General features: G+C 49.8%; 1 protein-coding gene across 10 annotated transcripts in view; it reads left to right on the top strand.

Annotated features, from left to right (window-relative positions):
* Positions 1-16,243, top strand: part of PAN2 (poly(A) specific ribonuclease subunit PAN2) — a 136,449-nt gene that overhangs the window by 72,283 nt on the left and 47,923 nt on the right. For all 10 annotated transcript variants that reach the window (XM_029594778.1, XM_029594782.1, XM_029594785.1 and 7 more), the window contains 4 exons: positions 3,524-3,643; positions 10,859-10,987; positions 14,645-14,850; positions 14,973-15,121. In XM_029594778.1, the coding sequence (XP_029450638.1) occupies positions 3,524-3,643; positions 10,859-10,987; positions 14,645-14,850; positions 14,973-15,121 (604 nt within the window). The remainder of the gene's footprint in view (positions 1-3,523; positions 3,644-10,858; positions 10,988-14,644; positions 14,851-14,972; positions 15,122-16,243) is intronic.

Here is a 16,243-nt window from a genome sequence, read left to right on the forward strand (position 1 = left end):
CCCCTCTATTTGCTGCAACTCCGACCCTCGCAATTGCGCACATTGGATTTCCCCAGACAGATGATGTGCCCGTGTATCAGTGCTTGGAGGTGGCTGAGGAAGCTCCTTGGCTTAGTTGGCACAGCATCCCTGTTACTGCCTTTATTGGGCAATTCAGATCTCTTGCCTGGACGGGACTACAGCAGCATCTTTCAAAGCTGGGCTAGCCGTGAGGTGGTGTTTATTTTTCATCTGTATGATTCGGAGTCACTTAGTATTTTGGACTTTCAAATGTTGTCTAAGGATTACCACTTGTCACCCTCACATTTCTTTGCGTATCTACAGGCTCGTCACTATTTGCAGTCCCTTTCATGGACGCTGGAGGAATTGGCCGCGGAAACTGATTTTGCAACCAAGGTTTTTGATACGACATGCCTCACCAACACTATAGCCGGCTGGAAAAAATTGGGCCAGTCTCTTAAAACTCAGGATTACTTGCAGCCGCTGGTGCGCCGGTGGTCCAAAATCTTGGCCCAGGACATTTCAACGGACTATGTGTTGACCTGCATTAAAACCCTGCATGCCAATATTCCAGATGTGGGGCTTCGTGAACTTGCAATTTTGGATTCTTCACTTGACTTACTATGATGATGATCGTCGCTTCCGGATGCGCCTCACGGATTCCCCGCTCTGTATTAAATGTGGACAGGAGGAGGGGACTTTGATACATCACCTCCTGCAGTGCCAGACACTTGCATGGTTCTGGAATACTGTGCTGGACATTATCACCCACTGTACAGGCATTGCTACGCATCTCTCTGAAAGCATTCTGATAACACACCCCTTCTGTACTCTACCGCCAGGTAGCCACTCTAAAGCAAAGTTTGGATGATTAGCCACTCTACTGGCATGTCGTACTGTCCTGTCAGTGTGGGTGGAACTGGTGGCATCGCCTTCCATAGTGGCCTGGTATCACAGGATGGCATCGCTCATGCAATTGGAGCGAAAGGACTGCATTTCTGGAAGCCGCAGATGGGATAAAATGTATGAGGAGTGCTGGCAGGCATATTTTGCACTGTTTCTCTTGGATATACAGGCTGGACTGTTAAATGTTGGTTATACTAAAGTATGGGACTGAATTCCCTGGTCTGGTGGGGGGGGGGGGGGGGGGGGGTGGTGGTGGTAAGGGGACTGTCTGTATGGGGTTGTTTGGAGATGATAAATGGTTTGAGTGTGGAAGGGAGGTGTGGCTTATGAGTGGGAGTGACTGCGATGGGTGAATCATTAGCACCACAGGATGGTTGTATGTGGGTGGGGGGGGGGGGGGGGTGTTAAACCAAGAGGGAGAAAAAGCAGTGGGAATGCACTGATTCTCGTTATAATGGAGAATTGTTGTGCTTCTTTCACTGTTTGGTACATTACGAGCGCTGTTGTTCGGTCCTGCTGGACCCAACTGTACCTTACTGGTTTGTTCGACACATTGGCGTGTACTTCTTGCTATTAATAAACATTATTTTGAAAAAAAAAAAAAAAGAATGCCAAGGTGATCAGGTTTTTCAGCTGCCGGAGGGAATTCAGTTCTGAAAGTATAGATGCTCTGGTTCAGTCGTGGCCAGTGAGAATTCTGCTGTATGTATTTTCCCCATGGCCACTCGTAGGTCGGATGCTATGGCTCTTCAAACAACTTCCAGGAAGCATGATCCCAGTATTGCCGGAATGGCTGTGCCATCCATGGGTTGTGAATCAGGTTCAGCTGGCAGTAGCTTTCTGTCTGGTTAAGCCACCTGAAGGAATTGCTATACCAAGGGCCCATCTTTTCAGAGCAGGCAGATCATTTCTGTCTAGCGTCCTGGTTTTTGAGAGGTGACGTTTCCACTTGACGGAGTATTCAGTGCCGGGGATTGTTTCTCTTCAGGCTAGAAGATCTTCTATTTCTTTGGCGTATATCCGAGTTTGGAGAGTGTTTGAGTCCTAGTGTGGGGTCCATGACGCTGATCCTTTGCAGGCGTACATTGTCCAGGTTTTGGCTTTTTTGCAAGATGGTTTGTCAAAAGGTTTAGCCTATAATTCTTTCCGAGTCCAGGTAGCAGCCTTGGGCTGTTTCAGAGGAAGGCTGCAAGGACAGCTGCTGACTTCTCATCTGGACATAGTACGTTTTCTTAAAGGAGCAAAACATTTGCATCCTCTGGTCCGTAGATTTTGTCTGTCTTGGAGTCTTAATTTGGGTCTTCGAATATTGTGTGGACCTCCTTTTGAACCATTAAGAAGGGTATCTTTGAAGGACCTTACCCTGAAGATGGTGATCTTGGTGGCAATTTGTTCAGCTAGAAGAATTTCGGAGCTTCAAGCCGTATCTACAGGGATCCTTTTTTGCAGATTTCTGACGATGGAGTTTCATTGTGGGCAGTGCCTTCCTTTTTGCCCAAGGTCGTGTTGGCTTTTCATCTTAGCCAGATGGTGGAATTGCCGGGCTTTCCACGCTTGTCGTCTTATTCACCCCATGCAAGGGGATTTCACCTTTGGACATGCGTCTGGTTCTATTATAGTATCTCAAGGTGACAATTGGCTTTCGGAAGTCAGACTCTCTTTGTTTTATTCAGTGGACCAAAGAAGGTTGCAAAGTGGTGAAGAGCATGATTGCAAGATGGTTGAAGGAGGCGATTGTTTCAGCCTATATTTGTCTGTGTTGCGAGCACATTCTATTAGGGCGCAGGCAGCCTCTTAGGCAAAGTGTCAGTTGGTTTATCTGCAGGAGATTTGTCAAGCAGCGACTTGATCCTCGTCGCACACTTTTACTAAACATTACCATTTGGATGTTAGGGCCCCGGACGAGGCCACATAAGGTAAGAGTGTGCTGTGTGCGGGTCTTTCGGTTCCCACCCAGTGTAGAGGGGCTTGGGTACATCCCACTTGTCTGGACTGATCTGGGCTATGTATAGGAAACGAACATTGATTCTTATTGGTTCTTACCTAATAATTTTCATTCCTGGAATACCACAGATCAGTCCAGACTTCCGTTCCCTTGTTGTTATGAAAGACCTTTTCCCGATTCTAGAGGTGATGCAGAATTTAAATGAATGATGCAGAATTTGAACAAGATTGTACATAGTTTAAGCTATTTGGAGATTGGAAGTTTTTTCATTGCCCTAAGTTGAGGGTTCAGTTTTGTTAGGGGTTTCAACTTATTCCTCAGTTCGCTCTAGAGGGAGAAATCCTTGGAGTTTGGGAAAGTAGTTATCTTGGCTTGGGTAGAGGTCAATACTCAGGGACTGCAGGTGGTACTCTTGGTTAAGTAGCAGTGCCTGAAAAACTTTTATTCTCTGCCTCCATCTGCTGGTAGGGATGCAGATTCCACTTGTCTGAAATGATCTGTGGTATTCTAGGAACAAAAATAAGCAGGTAAGAACCAATTTTCTTTTAACATTGCTTCTAAATCAAGCAGTGAGTTCCTAAGGTGTTTGTAGTGTGCTGAACCAGCAGCTGGAGGTACCATTTGAGAGCACACACTAACAGAGGGTTACCTTGTTCATTTTCTTTCCTTCAGGTCACAATAAAATATTCCAAACTAGGACTGGAAGCCTTTGACTTTAAGCATTACAACAGGACCCTATTTGCTGGATTAGAGCCTCATATTCCCAATGCCTACTGCAACTGCATGATACAGGTGAGGTGCACAAGGTTATATCCACCCTCCTTAGCATTTACTGCATCTGTATGATATGGGTGAGGGGCATAGGGTTACACTCAAAAGAACCTCCATCATCACCCAGCATTTATTACAACTGCATGATACAGGTCAGGGTCACTGGGCTACTCTCATTCACCCCCACCAAAATATTTACTGCAGCTGTATGGTACAGGTGAGCAATTTATTATAACGCGCAGTATTTTAGCCTCCCAAAGACGTATATAAGAGCATTCCATGCAACACAAAATGTAGCAGCTTGTTTAATTATGTTCATAAGAAGGAAAAACCACATTGCTCCTAGTCTTATAGACTTACATTTGGCTTCCTATTGCAGTGCGAGTCAAATGTAAATTTATAATTGTTATATAAAGCAATGCAAGAAGACGGTTGGTGTATCTCAAAAGTATTATTACTTAGCATGTTCCTAGTAGAGAATCGTGGTCTATGAATGGGCATCAGTTAGTAATCCCATCCATTAAGGAGTTTTGATTATAGACAACTCAGTCGTGAGCATTTTTAATAGAAGGACTATAATCTGGAATAGTCTTCCCATAGCACTAAAATAAATCTCAAATGTTTAAACATTTAGGAAACATCTGAAAGCCTTTTTATTTCATGAGGTCTATTCCATGGAAATTGTTTAACTGAGTTTGTCTATACTTCACATGTGTCTATGTTATAGACTATTTAAGTTTTAGATTTTAAATTATTCTTGTTTTAAATTATGTTCCCTGTACGTACCCGGATCAGTCCGGACCGTGGGTTGAGCCTCCTATCCAGCAGATGGAGACAGACTAAAACTGAAAGGAGTATCCTATATCAGGACAGAGCCTACCCTGCAGCCCTTCAGTATTTGTCTGTCTCCAGCAGATGGATCAGCTCACCCTGCGGTTCCCTGATCTCAGCTACTTAGCCTTTTCCCAAATTGGATAGTTCTATCTCAGAATTAAGCAAGTACTTTTTCTTTTGCTCAGAATTAAAAAAAAAAAAAAAAAAAAAGGCAATTGGCTCTGTTTTTCTATTTTTCAGGAGACAGTCTTGTCTCCACGCTCTTGCGGGGCTTAGGGGGGCTTTGCCCCTTGTGGAAACATAGCCTAAGCCCCTGTTCCTGGTGATCCGTGGGGGTGAAACTGGTGGTCCAGTCACTCCCACTCCCCTGGCTGCCCTCAGTTTGCCAAGGATGCCCCCCTAGGACCGTTCCCTTTGGGAGCCTGTCTTTCTCAGTTTTACTTTAGGCAGTAAAAAAAAAAAAAAAAAAAGGTTAAAAACAGCAAAGAGAGAAAAAAAAAAAGGCAAACCTATTTCTACAGCTTTTCAGTCGTCGGGGGCCGGCAGCCAGGGTGGTTTGGGAGAGGAGTGTGCAGGGTTCAGTCTGCTGCCTCCGCTCCTCTTGGCAGCACATTTTCAGCTCTAATTGCAATCAGCTGATTTCTCTGCTCTTCGTGGCTTTTCTTCAGTGATCATGTCATGTGGTGAGCCTCGACGCGGATCTTGCGCTAGGGGCTCTGCTCAGCATGCTTACCGGGGATGAAGGGCCCTCTCGGGGGGCGCGTTCAAATTTAGCCCGGGGTCGCTCTTCTAGTCGCCTGGCCAGGCCGTTCCCAGGCCAGCAGACCGCGGGAACGGCGGCCATTTTGGGGGTTTCTGCAGCTCCTGATTCGGAGCTGCTTGGCACTGACAATCCGATTTTTCTCAAGGCACCCCCCGATTTGAGTCCTGTGAGTCCCCAGGCAGAGGTAGCTGGCCCCCCCTCCTCCTCCGGCAAGTCTAGGCAGCATTTTTCTTCAGAATTTGTGCTCCTTATGCACAAATCTTATCTGGCCAGCTTGCAGGAGGAGGAGGATTTTTCCCCTGGTCCCCCGCCGGCCAAAGTTCCACGATTAGACCCCGCCTCCCGCTTCTGCGGCCCTGGAGGGGCAGGGGTCTGTTCGGGTGCGGGTGGTTCCGGGGGCCCCCCCTCTCCTGGACCCTCCAGCACCCTTGGGCACTCCTGATCCGGATCAGAGTCTGGACGTGGCGGAGATGCTTCCTCCTCTAGAAAGGGATGACCCTAGGGTCCTCCGGCTTTTTCACAAGGAGGAGTTAGAGCCCATCATTCCTTTTGTCCTTCAGGAATTAGGGATCGAGGGCCCCCCGGCGGATTCCCTGACGGCCGCGCTGCCCAAGCATATAGACCCTGTCCTGGCAGGACTTCGGGCTCAGGCGTCGGCTTTTCCTTTCCATCCTATGCACAAGTTGCTGCTCCTTTGGGAATGGGAAGCTCCCGAGGCGGAGCTCCGCGTCGGGAGAGCCATGGACAAGCTCTATCCGCTCCCGGAGGACTGTTGGAGATGCTGAAAATTCCCACGGTGGATTCTTCAGTCTCCGCTGTGACCAAGCACACCACTATCCCAGTGGTGGGTGCTACGGCCTTGAAGGACTTGCAGGATCGCAAGCTGGAATTCCATCTTAAGCGCATCTTCGAGGTGCTTGCATTGGGAGTCCGGGCGACTATCTGCAGCAGTCTCATGCAGTGGGCAGGCCTTAGGGTGGGTTCAGCAATTACTCGGCACCCAGGACCTCCCGGCCGCAGAGGCGGAGCAGGCTGAACGGCTGGAAGGAGTCATTGCGTACGGGGTGGATGCTCTGTACGATCTGCTCAGAGTCCAGGCGAAGGTGATGGCCTCGGCGGTCTCCATTCGTAGGCTCCTCTGGCTGCGTAACTAGTCAGCGGACCCGTCGTCTAAGGCACGGTTGGGCACTCTGCCCTTCAAGGGTAAGTTGCTTTTTGGCGAAGACCTGGAACAGCTCATTAATTCCTTGGGTGAGAACAAGGTTCATAAGCTGCCTGAGGACCGGCCGAAACAATCCCGGGTGTTTATGCCTTCTCGTTTCCGGGGCCAACGTCTGGATGCGGCGCGCGGGCGTGGTACTTCTGCCAGGGGGTACCCTTCCAGGTCCCAATCTTGGTCCCAGCCCTTTCAAGGGCGCCGGCCCTTCCGCAAGGGGGCCTCTCAGTGGGCCACCCCAAAGCCCGCTTCGCAATGAGATACGGTTGGCCCGTTCCTCGGTCCCCAACCTAGGGGGTCACCTCTCCCGATTTTTCGAGGAATGGGTCAAGATCACATCGGACCAGTGGGTTCTCAAGATCATCCGCGATGGCTACGCTTTAGAATTTTCTCGGGATCTACCGGACCTCTATGTAGTCTCTCCCTGCGGGTGCCTAAAGCGGGATGCGGTGGCCCAAACCCTTACCAGGCTCCGGCAGCTGGGCGCCATTGTCCCGGTTCCGGAGGCAGAGATTGGCGCCAGCCAGTATTCCATCTACTTCATACTGCCAAAGAAGGGAAGACTCTTTTCTCCCGATCTTGGACCTCAAGAGGGTAAACCGGGCTCTCAAGGTGCCCCATTTTCGGATGGAGACCCTGAGGGTGGTCATAGCAGCTGTGCATCCCGGCGAATACCTGGCCTCCCTCGACCTCACGGAGGCGTACTTACACATCCCGATTTGTCCCGAATACCAGAGGTTCCTTCGCTTCCATGTTCTGGGCCAGCATTTTCAGTTCCGGGCGCTGCCCTTCGGCCTCGCCACCGCGCTGCGCACCTTTACCAAAGTGATGGTGGTTGTGGCGGCCGCTTTCCGGGAAGGCATCTTGGTCCACCCCTATCTGGACGACTGGCTCGTAAGGGCCAAGTCGGAGATTCTCTGCCGGCAGGCAATCGACCAGGTTCTTGTTCTTCTTACCTCCCTAGGGTGGATAGTCAACTTTCACAAGAGCCATCTCTAGCCTTCCCAAGTGTTGGAATTTCTGGGGGCGCGTTTCGACACGCGGCTTGGCAAGGTGTTCCTGCCTCATGCTCGGGCATTCAAGCTCATTGATCAGGTGAGCAACCTTATTTTGCTCCTGCTCCCGATGGTGTGGGACTATCTCCAGGTCCTGGGGACTATGGCCTCAACCATCGACTTAGTTCCCTGGGCTTTTGCACATATGCAACCGTTACAGAGAGCTTTGCTATCCCGCTGGCAGCCGGTGTCGGAGAAGTTTCAAGCGATTTTTCCGCTTTCGGCCTCTACCATCGCCAACATACAGTGGTGGCTTTCGCTTCCGCATCTTCTGAGGGGAATGCCTCTTCGGACTTCACAGTGGATCATAGTCACCATGGATGCCAGTCTCTCCGGCTGGGGGGGGCAGTCTGCCAGTCTCAGACCACCTAGGGTTATTGGTCCCCGGTCCAAGCCCGCTGGCACATCAATCGGTTGGAAGCCCGGGCAGTACATCCAGCTCTACAGGTGTTCTTACCCGTGCTCCACGGCAAAGCGGTGAGGGTCCTCTCCGACAACTCCACGACAGTAGCTTATATCAACAGGGAGAGGGGCACGAGGAGTCGCCTAGTGCCTCTGGAAGCCAGCCGGCTCCTTGCCTGGGCGGAGTGGCACCTGGATTGTCTAGCGGCCTTCCACATAGCGGGCAAGGAGAATGTACAGGCCGATTTTCTCAGTCGTCAGCGTCTCGATCCAGGAGAGTGGGAGCTCTCGGACGAGGCCATGACCTTGATCATCAACAGGTGGGGCCCTCCTCACCTAGACCTCATGGCGACTTTGAGCAACTCCAAAGCCAACAGGTTCTTCAGCCGGTGGAGGGAGCACTGTTTGGAGGGAGTGGATGCCCTCGCTCTCCCTTGGCCATCGAATGTCCTCCTTTATGTGTTCCCTCCGTGGCCTCTCGTGGGAAAAGTTCTCCAATGAATAGAGTTCCACGAGGGGCCGGCCATCCTGGTAGCTCCCGAATGGCCCCGCAGGCCGTGGTTCGCAGATCTGGTCAATCTGGCGTCGGACGGTCCTCTTCGTCTCGGCCATCTTCCTCATCTACTACGGCAGGGTCCCGTATTTTTCGACCAGGTGGATCGCTTTTGTCTAGCGGCCTGGCTTTTGAACGGTGATGGCTGAGGCATAAATGCTATAAGGAAGAGGTGGTTACCACCCTCCTGCGGGCGCGTAAGCCATCTACTTCTTTAGCTTATGTCCGTATTTGGAAGGTCTTTGAGACTGTCTGTGATGATTCGGGTGTCTCGGCGCATTCAGCGCCAATCTCCGTGGTTCTTTCCTTCCTCCAAAAGGGCCTCTCCAAGGTCTTTCCTTCAATTCATTGCCCTTCCAAGTGTCTGCTCTCGGTTCGCTTCTCGGTCATGTAGAAGGGCACCTCCTTGGCGTCTCATCCGGACGTTGCTCGGTTTTTGAAGGGCGCCAAACACTTGAGACCCCCTGTCCGACCCACATGTCCGTCCTGGAATCTCAATTTAGTCCTCCGGGCTCTCTGTGTGGCTCCGTTTGAAACCCTCCATAGGGCTACGCTAAAGGACCTTATGCTTAAGGTGGTTTTCTTAGTTTCTATTTGTTCCACTCGTTGGGTCTCGGAGATTCAGGCACTGTCCTGTCTGGAGCCTTTCTTGCGTTTTTCGGACTCAGGAGTCTCTCTCAAAATGGTTCCTTCTTTTCTTCCGAAGGTCATTTCTTCCTTCCATGGTAATCAGTCGGTGGAGCTTCCGGCATTCTCCATGGAGGATGTCGCCGGTTCCGATGGGTGCGAACTTTGCCGGCTTGATGTGAAACGTGTGTTACTCCGTTATCTTCAAGTCGCCAATGAGTTTTGACTCTCCGCTCATCTTTTTGTCCTCTGGAGTGGTCCGAATAAGGGAAAACAGGCTTCTCGGACTACGATTGCTCGGTGGCTGAAGGAAGTGATTGCCTCAGCCTATATTTGCTGAGGCCGGTTAGTTCCTGAGGGTCTGAAGGCTCACTCCTTGCGTTCTCAGGTTACTTCGTGGGTGGAGAGTCAGTTGGTCTCTCCGCAGGAAATCTGCAGGGCCGCTACATGGACATCCCTGCATACTTTTGCTCGGCATTATCGTCTAGACCTGCATGCCCCGGTTTTTGGTTCTTTTGGGCGGCAGGCGCTTCGAGCGGGGCTGTCTCGGTCCCACCCGGTATAGGGAAGCTTTGGTACATCCCACGGTCTGGACTGATCCGGGTACGTACAGGGAAAGGAAAATTAGTTCTTACTTGTTAATTTTCGTTCCTGTAGTACCACGGATCAGTCCAGACGCCCTTCCCTGGTTCTCTTACTTTCTGCCAACCACTCGAAGCTTTTCCTACAGGTTCCTGGATGGATTTCTCTCATTATATTAAGGACACCGGAAGCATCTATGTAATGTCTACGGATATGCAAGAGCGCTATTTTACAGAGTCCATTCCTTGTTGATAATTGTTGCCTCTGTTACTCTTTTGAGTTGTGTTTACTTGCTTGATCTTTTTCCTGGGTTATATTAGTCTTTTCTGCTTTGACAATGGTTATACTGCAGGGTAGGGTCTGTCCTGATATAGGATACCCTTTTCAGTTTTAGTCTGTCTCCATCTGCTGGACAGGAGGCTCAACCCACAGTCTGGACTGATCTGTGGTACTACAGGAACGAAAATTAACAGGTAAGAACTAATTTTCCTCTCTGCTGCGTTGACTTTATTGTGTATGTTTGGATATATTGACTTTTATTTCAGTGTTACGTATACATTTTTAATCCACCTTATACATATATTTGCAAAAGGTGAAATAGAAATGCATTAAATAAATACGAATAAATAAATAAATTAACATAGTAACATAGTAAATGATGGCAGAAAAAGATGACACATCCAGTCTGCCCTGTTATTTTTAAACACACTGCTAAGGCTATATCCCAGCTGCTAACCATGGAGCATGACCACTTGTAGAATATCACTTCTTATCCAGGATAGTTTTTGTTGTCTTCTTTTTTAGTACTCTACTATCCTGAATATATGAAGATGCAAGAAACCGTGTTTAGTTCACACCTAGTACTTTTTCCTTCCTGCATCAAACCACTAAGCTGCTGCCGGAACATCTGGCCTGCCTTGTGTAGACAGATTCTGCTATGTGGACATATTTGCACACATTATCTGAGTGTTTGTGCTGTATTCTTTGATCTTTCTTCTGCTTTAGGTATAAAGAGGGATGGAAACAAATCCCTGATAGAGTGGATTCCTATGTGCAGGAGTCCGAAAAAGTGGTTTCAGTGCATTAGTTGTTGTCTTGCAACTTCAGCTAAAGAAAAGGCAGGAAAATTGTCGCAATGAATATTTAAGAGCCTGTCGTCTTTTGTCCATACGTCGTCTTGTCTGATTGTGTTGATGCCTTCCAGGTGCTATACCTGCTAGAGCCGGTCCGCTGCCTTGTACAGAATCATCTGTGCCAAAAGGAGTTCTGCTTGGGCTGCGAGCTGGGCTTCCTCTTCCACATGCTGGACCTGTCCAGAGGAGATCCATGTCAAGTAAGGATGGGGGTGGGAGGGATGGTGAGGGTGGAGGGAACAGAGCACATTTTAAGGATGGGAAAGAGGCAAAAAAAAGAAAAATTGGTCCTTACCTGCTAATTTCCGTTCCTGGAATACCACTGATCAGTCCAGACTCCTGGGTTTTGCCTCCCTTCCAGCAGATAGAGACAGAGAAAGTTTCACTGACTTTGGCATATAACCTGGTGTGCCACCTGCAGTGCCAGCTTCTGGCGACTGAGAAAATCCGCTTGAACTTTGTCCACTCCGACTATGTGAGATGCCACTAGATGCTGTTCCACCCAGAGAAATAAATCCTGAGCTTCCTGGGCCACTGCCCAACTCTTGGTCCCACCCCTTGTCGGTTGATATAAGCCACTGTGGTTGCGTTGTCCAACAAGATGCACACTGAGCGGCCGCTTAAAAGAGGCAGAAAGGCAAGTAACACGAACCGCATCGCCCTCATCTCCAAAATGATTAATAGATTCTGATTGGACCATTGTCCCTGGGCCGACTGGTTCTGGCACACTGCCCTCCAGCCGGAAAGACTGGCATTGGTGGTAACTACCACCCATTTTGGGACCGCCAAGTCCACTCCGTGACTCAGATGATCCTGACCAAGACACCATAAAAGACGACCTGGAAGGCTCCTCGAGCGACAGTGGAAAATGAAACTGTTCCGACAAAGGATCCCAACAGGAAATGAGAGACCTCTGCAGAGGCCTCATATGCGCAAAGGACCAAGGGACTAGCTTTAACGTCGAGGCCATAGAGCCCAACACTTGCAGGTAATCCCAGACCCTAGGCACCACCATATCCAACAGCCTGCGTACCTGCTTCTGCAGTTTGAGAATGTGACAGTCTGTAAGAAAAACCTTCCCTAACCTGGTGTCGAAGCGTGCTCCCAAGAACTTCAGAACCTGCAACAGGGTGAGATGACTGTTCGCCAGATTCACCACCCAGCCTAGAGACCACAACTGCTGTACAACTTGAGCCACCACTTGAGTACAGAGGGCTTTCGACTTTGCCTGAATGAGCCAATCATCCAGATATGGATGAACCAAGATGCCCTTCTTCCTGAGCGTCGCTGCCACAACCACCATCATCTTGGAAAATGTAAGTGGCGCCTTTACCAGACCAAACAGCAGGGCACAAAACTGAAAATGTCTCCCCAGGACCATGAAGTACAGAAACAGCTGATGATCTGAGTGGATTGGTATATGCAGGTACACCTAGGTGAAGTCTAGAGAAGCCAGGAGTTCTCCTTTGCGCACTGGTGCAATCACCGAATGCAGAGTTTCCATTTGAAAATGGGGAACCCTGAGAGCCACATTCACCTTCTTTAAATCCAAAATTGGGTGGAAGGACTATTCCTTATTTGGCACCATGAAATATATGGAATACCTTCCCGTCCGCAGTTCCTCCATATGAACGAAAACTGTGGCCCCTAGCTCTTGCAATTGCTCCATGGTGCCTTGGACCACCTTTCTCTTGCTGAACGGAGCACAAGGGGAGACCAGCAGCAGACGAGAGAATTCTAATGCATAACCATCTCTTATCATGTTGAGGACCCACTGATCTATCATGATTTTGGTCCACTCCTTGTTTAAAAAAAAAAAAAAAAGTCAGATGCTCTCCAATAGGAGGAAGAGAGGAGTGGTCCCAGAGGAAAGAGATGGCTGGAAGCAGGGAGTGTCAGAGAGGTCAGATTCAGTCCAAGTTCGAGGAACCCTCAAGGAGAGAGAGAGAGAGAGAGAAGGCCTCAAGGGATGAGATACTCTGGCAGTTCCAGAGACAGTAGAGCAAGACCCATGGAAAGGAAGTGCAGGAGCAGAGGCCTGTATAATGGTACGTTGAAGTAGGCCCTGAGCGGAGAATCCGCTGTGACAGGTTCTAGTGGAGTAGAAGCACTGAGGCACTGCCTGAGGTGCTGGAGCGCAGAAGCAGGAATCTGTGAAGTAGAAGCACTGGGAGATACTCCGAGGAGCGGGGACACAGAGACACAGTCCTGTAATGTAGAGGTGCCGAGGCAGGTCCTGAGCGGGAGCGTAGAGACAGCGTCTCATGACGTAAAAGTTGTGACATGGGCCCTGAGGGGCGGTAGCGCCGTGACAGGGTCTCGTGATGAGGCAGCGCTGAGCCAGGTCCCGAGGAGCGGGGCGCCGAGGCAGGGTCCCAGATGTAGAAGCGCTGAGGCAGACCTCACGGGGCGAGGGCGCAGAGACTAGGTCCCAGATGTAGAAGCGCTAAGCCAGGCTCCAAGGAGTGGGAGCGCAGAGGCAGGGTCCCGGATGTAGAAGCGCTGAGCCAGACCCTGAGGAACGGGGCACCGAGGCAGGGTCCCAGATGTAGAAGCGCTGAGGCAGGCCCTGAGGAGCAGGAGCGTAGAGGTAGGGTCCCAGATGTAGAAGTGCTGAGCCAGACCCCGAGGAGCGAGGCGCAGAGCCTGGGTCCCAGATGTAGAAACAGGATTCCGACGAGCAGAGCAGGGATCCAAAGAACAGGAACAACAGGACCGGAGTACAGGAGCGAGCACCAGCTAGGAACCAGGGAACTCGTTGTCAAATCAGTTAGTGGTGGAGAGAGGTAGTCCTTAAATATCCCGGGCCGGTGATGTCATCAGCCGAGGACGAGCCTGAAGTTCCCGCCATTGGCCCTTTAAAGGGAGGAGAGATGGCGCGTGCTCCTAGGGAGCCCCAGGGTTGGGACGCTGGTCGGCAGCATCTCAGCTGCCATGTGGAGCACAGGAAGCCAGGAGGAACGCGGTGGCGGTGACTGGCTGCAGCCGCGAGAGTACCGGGAGTAAAGGGCCAAGCAAGACATGAGGTGAGTTGAGCTGGCTGCGGGTGGCTGCGGCCGCTGGGCATAACATTCTCCTTGGGGGTGGGAGGGAGGTGGCCTCACCAGCTGTACACCCCCCTTGGCGGTGAAAGACCCGAGCCAGGCAAGGGTTCCCGACCCCCTGCTCATTCTCCTCAATACCTGGAGGAATAGCCCCACCAGGGCCTAGCAACTTCCAAAATCCCTTTCCTATGTCTTTTTTTTTTTTTTCTTCAGACTGCAGGCTTTGCACCTCTACCATCTGCTGGAGACAGAGAAATACTGAGGGACTGCAGGTGGCACACCAGCTTACATGCCAGTGTCAGTGAACCTTTCTCTGTCTCCATTTGCTGGAAATCAGGCAAAACCCAGGAGTCTGAACTGATCCGGGTATGAACAGGAATGAAGAAATTACAAAAGTCCTTTCATTAGTCGCTGGTAATTGGCTCAGCTTCTAGGTTTAGTAACTGGGAAGGTAAAGCTTAAAACAAGGAAGCATTTTAAGTGTTTCACTTTAAAAGGAAAAAAAAATCAAACATTTATAAAGCAAAACAAGTAAAAGCTTATTAATTTGTAAGTTACAAAGAAAACTTTCTAAAGTATCATGCAAGAGCGCTGGGGTGACTTGCAGTTCTGGAGAAGCTGTGCAGAACAGATTTATAAATGGCTTTAATGGCAGAATAACAGAGAGACTGTCGAGACACCAACTAAAACCAAGGACAAATCCTCCATGTATTGAAAAGGGGCAGCAGAGCCAAACGGTCCTGCAGCCGCGTAACAGCCAAGGGTTGACTCGCTTTTAATGCCTCCTTGTTCCTGGACTCGTGCCTCCCCTAGGCCAGTAATTTCCTGCGTGCGTTCCGTACCATCCCGGAAGCGTCTGCCTTGGGGCTAATCCTGGCAGATTCAGATGAGGCAACGGGGAAGGTGAACCTGGGCCGACTGATTCAGAGCTGGAACTGCTTCATCCTGACGCAGCTGCACCAGGAAACACAGGAGCAGGAAGGGCCCCAGGCATATCGGGGTGTCGCAGGCAGCGGCAGGTGAGTGTCTGGGGGAACGGGATGAAGTGGTCTCTTTCCCAGGGAGTGGACGTTCTGAGAGGTCTGAAAGATACCGGTGTAGCTCTGCTGCCCAACATTCCTTGTTTCTGTTCTCCCTGCAGCTCTTTTGGCTCCTCGGGAGACTCGGTGATAGGACAGCTTTTCGGCTGTGAGGTGGAAAACTGTAGCATGTGCCGTTGTGGGAAGGAGACCGTACGAGTGTCCTCCACGCTGCTGTTTACCCTGAATTACCCTGAGTGTCACAGCAATGGTGAGTGAGTTTCCTCCATCAGAGAGCACTGGAACCAATCCCTCCTCATTTTTGGGACTGTGTGGAACCCTCCTGGAGAAAGTGGCCACTTCACTCTTAGGTTATTAACTCTTAGTACGGGGAGCAGGATGGAAAAGCCCCTGTGTTAGCCATGCTTGGCCTGACCTGTACTGCTGGTGAAAGCTCTATAGTCCCGCAGCTATCCAGTCCTAGCCACCAGTGTTGTATATTACAGGAGTTCCACAATGACTCGAGAATTACAGTAAAGGGGATGGGTCCTGGTGGATTGTCTTCTCACAGTCTTGAATAGCCAGTGCTGCCTCACTGCATGAACCGTCCCAAATGTAAAACATGAAGATCCACACACTTAGACATGTAGGCAATGCATATGCACCAGACAGGAGCGGGAGTTTGGAATGATCATAGCTGATAGTTTTATATGGTAAAACAGAGAGACAAGGTAGTGGGAAGAACCAGAGGGATGCTGACGTTCATAGAGAGGTATAATCTGCAGAAAAAAAAGGAGGTGATAATGCCTCTGTGCAAGCCATTGGTGAGATTTCACCTGGAGTATTGTCTAGTTCAGGAGGCCATACCTCCAAAGTGATATAGAAAGAGAACTACCAGAATAATGCAGAGTTTGTACCATAATCCCTATGACATGAGATTTAAAGCGCTAAATATGTACATCCTAAATGAGAGGAAAAACATGAAGATATAATATATTACATTAACTCATTTGGAATTGACCTGTACTGGAGCTATGACGCCAAGAGAACTGCTTCTAAGTGAAGTATCAAGCTTAATTGGTTAGGGGTAGTAACCGCTGCAATAAGCAAGCTACTCCCACGGTTATTTGTTTACCCAGCCTGTGCAATTCAGTCCTTGTTGGTTGTTATCTGAATATAAATCCATTTTTCTTCATTTCCCCCTGCCGTTGAAGCAAAGAGCTACACTGGATATGCATTGAAAGTGAAGTATCAGGCTTGTTTGGTTTGGGGTAGTAACTGCAGTAACAAGCAAGCAATTTTTTGTGAATGCAAATCTTTTTTTCCACATTTCCTCTTGCCGTTGAAGCATAGAACACTGTCGGAGTCACATTAACCGTGTGTATGTCTATTG

This window comes from Rhinatrema bivittatum, chromosome 3 (assembly GCF_901001135.1).
Source record: "Rhinatrema bivittatum chromosome 3, aRhiBiv1.1, whole genome shotgun sequence".
Lineage (NCBI taxonomy): Eukaryota > Metazoa > Chordata > Amphibia > Gymnophiona > Rhinatrematidae > Rhinatrema > Rhinatrema bivittatum.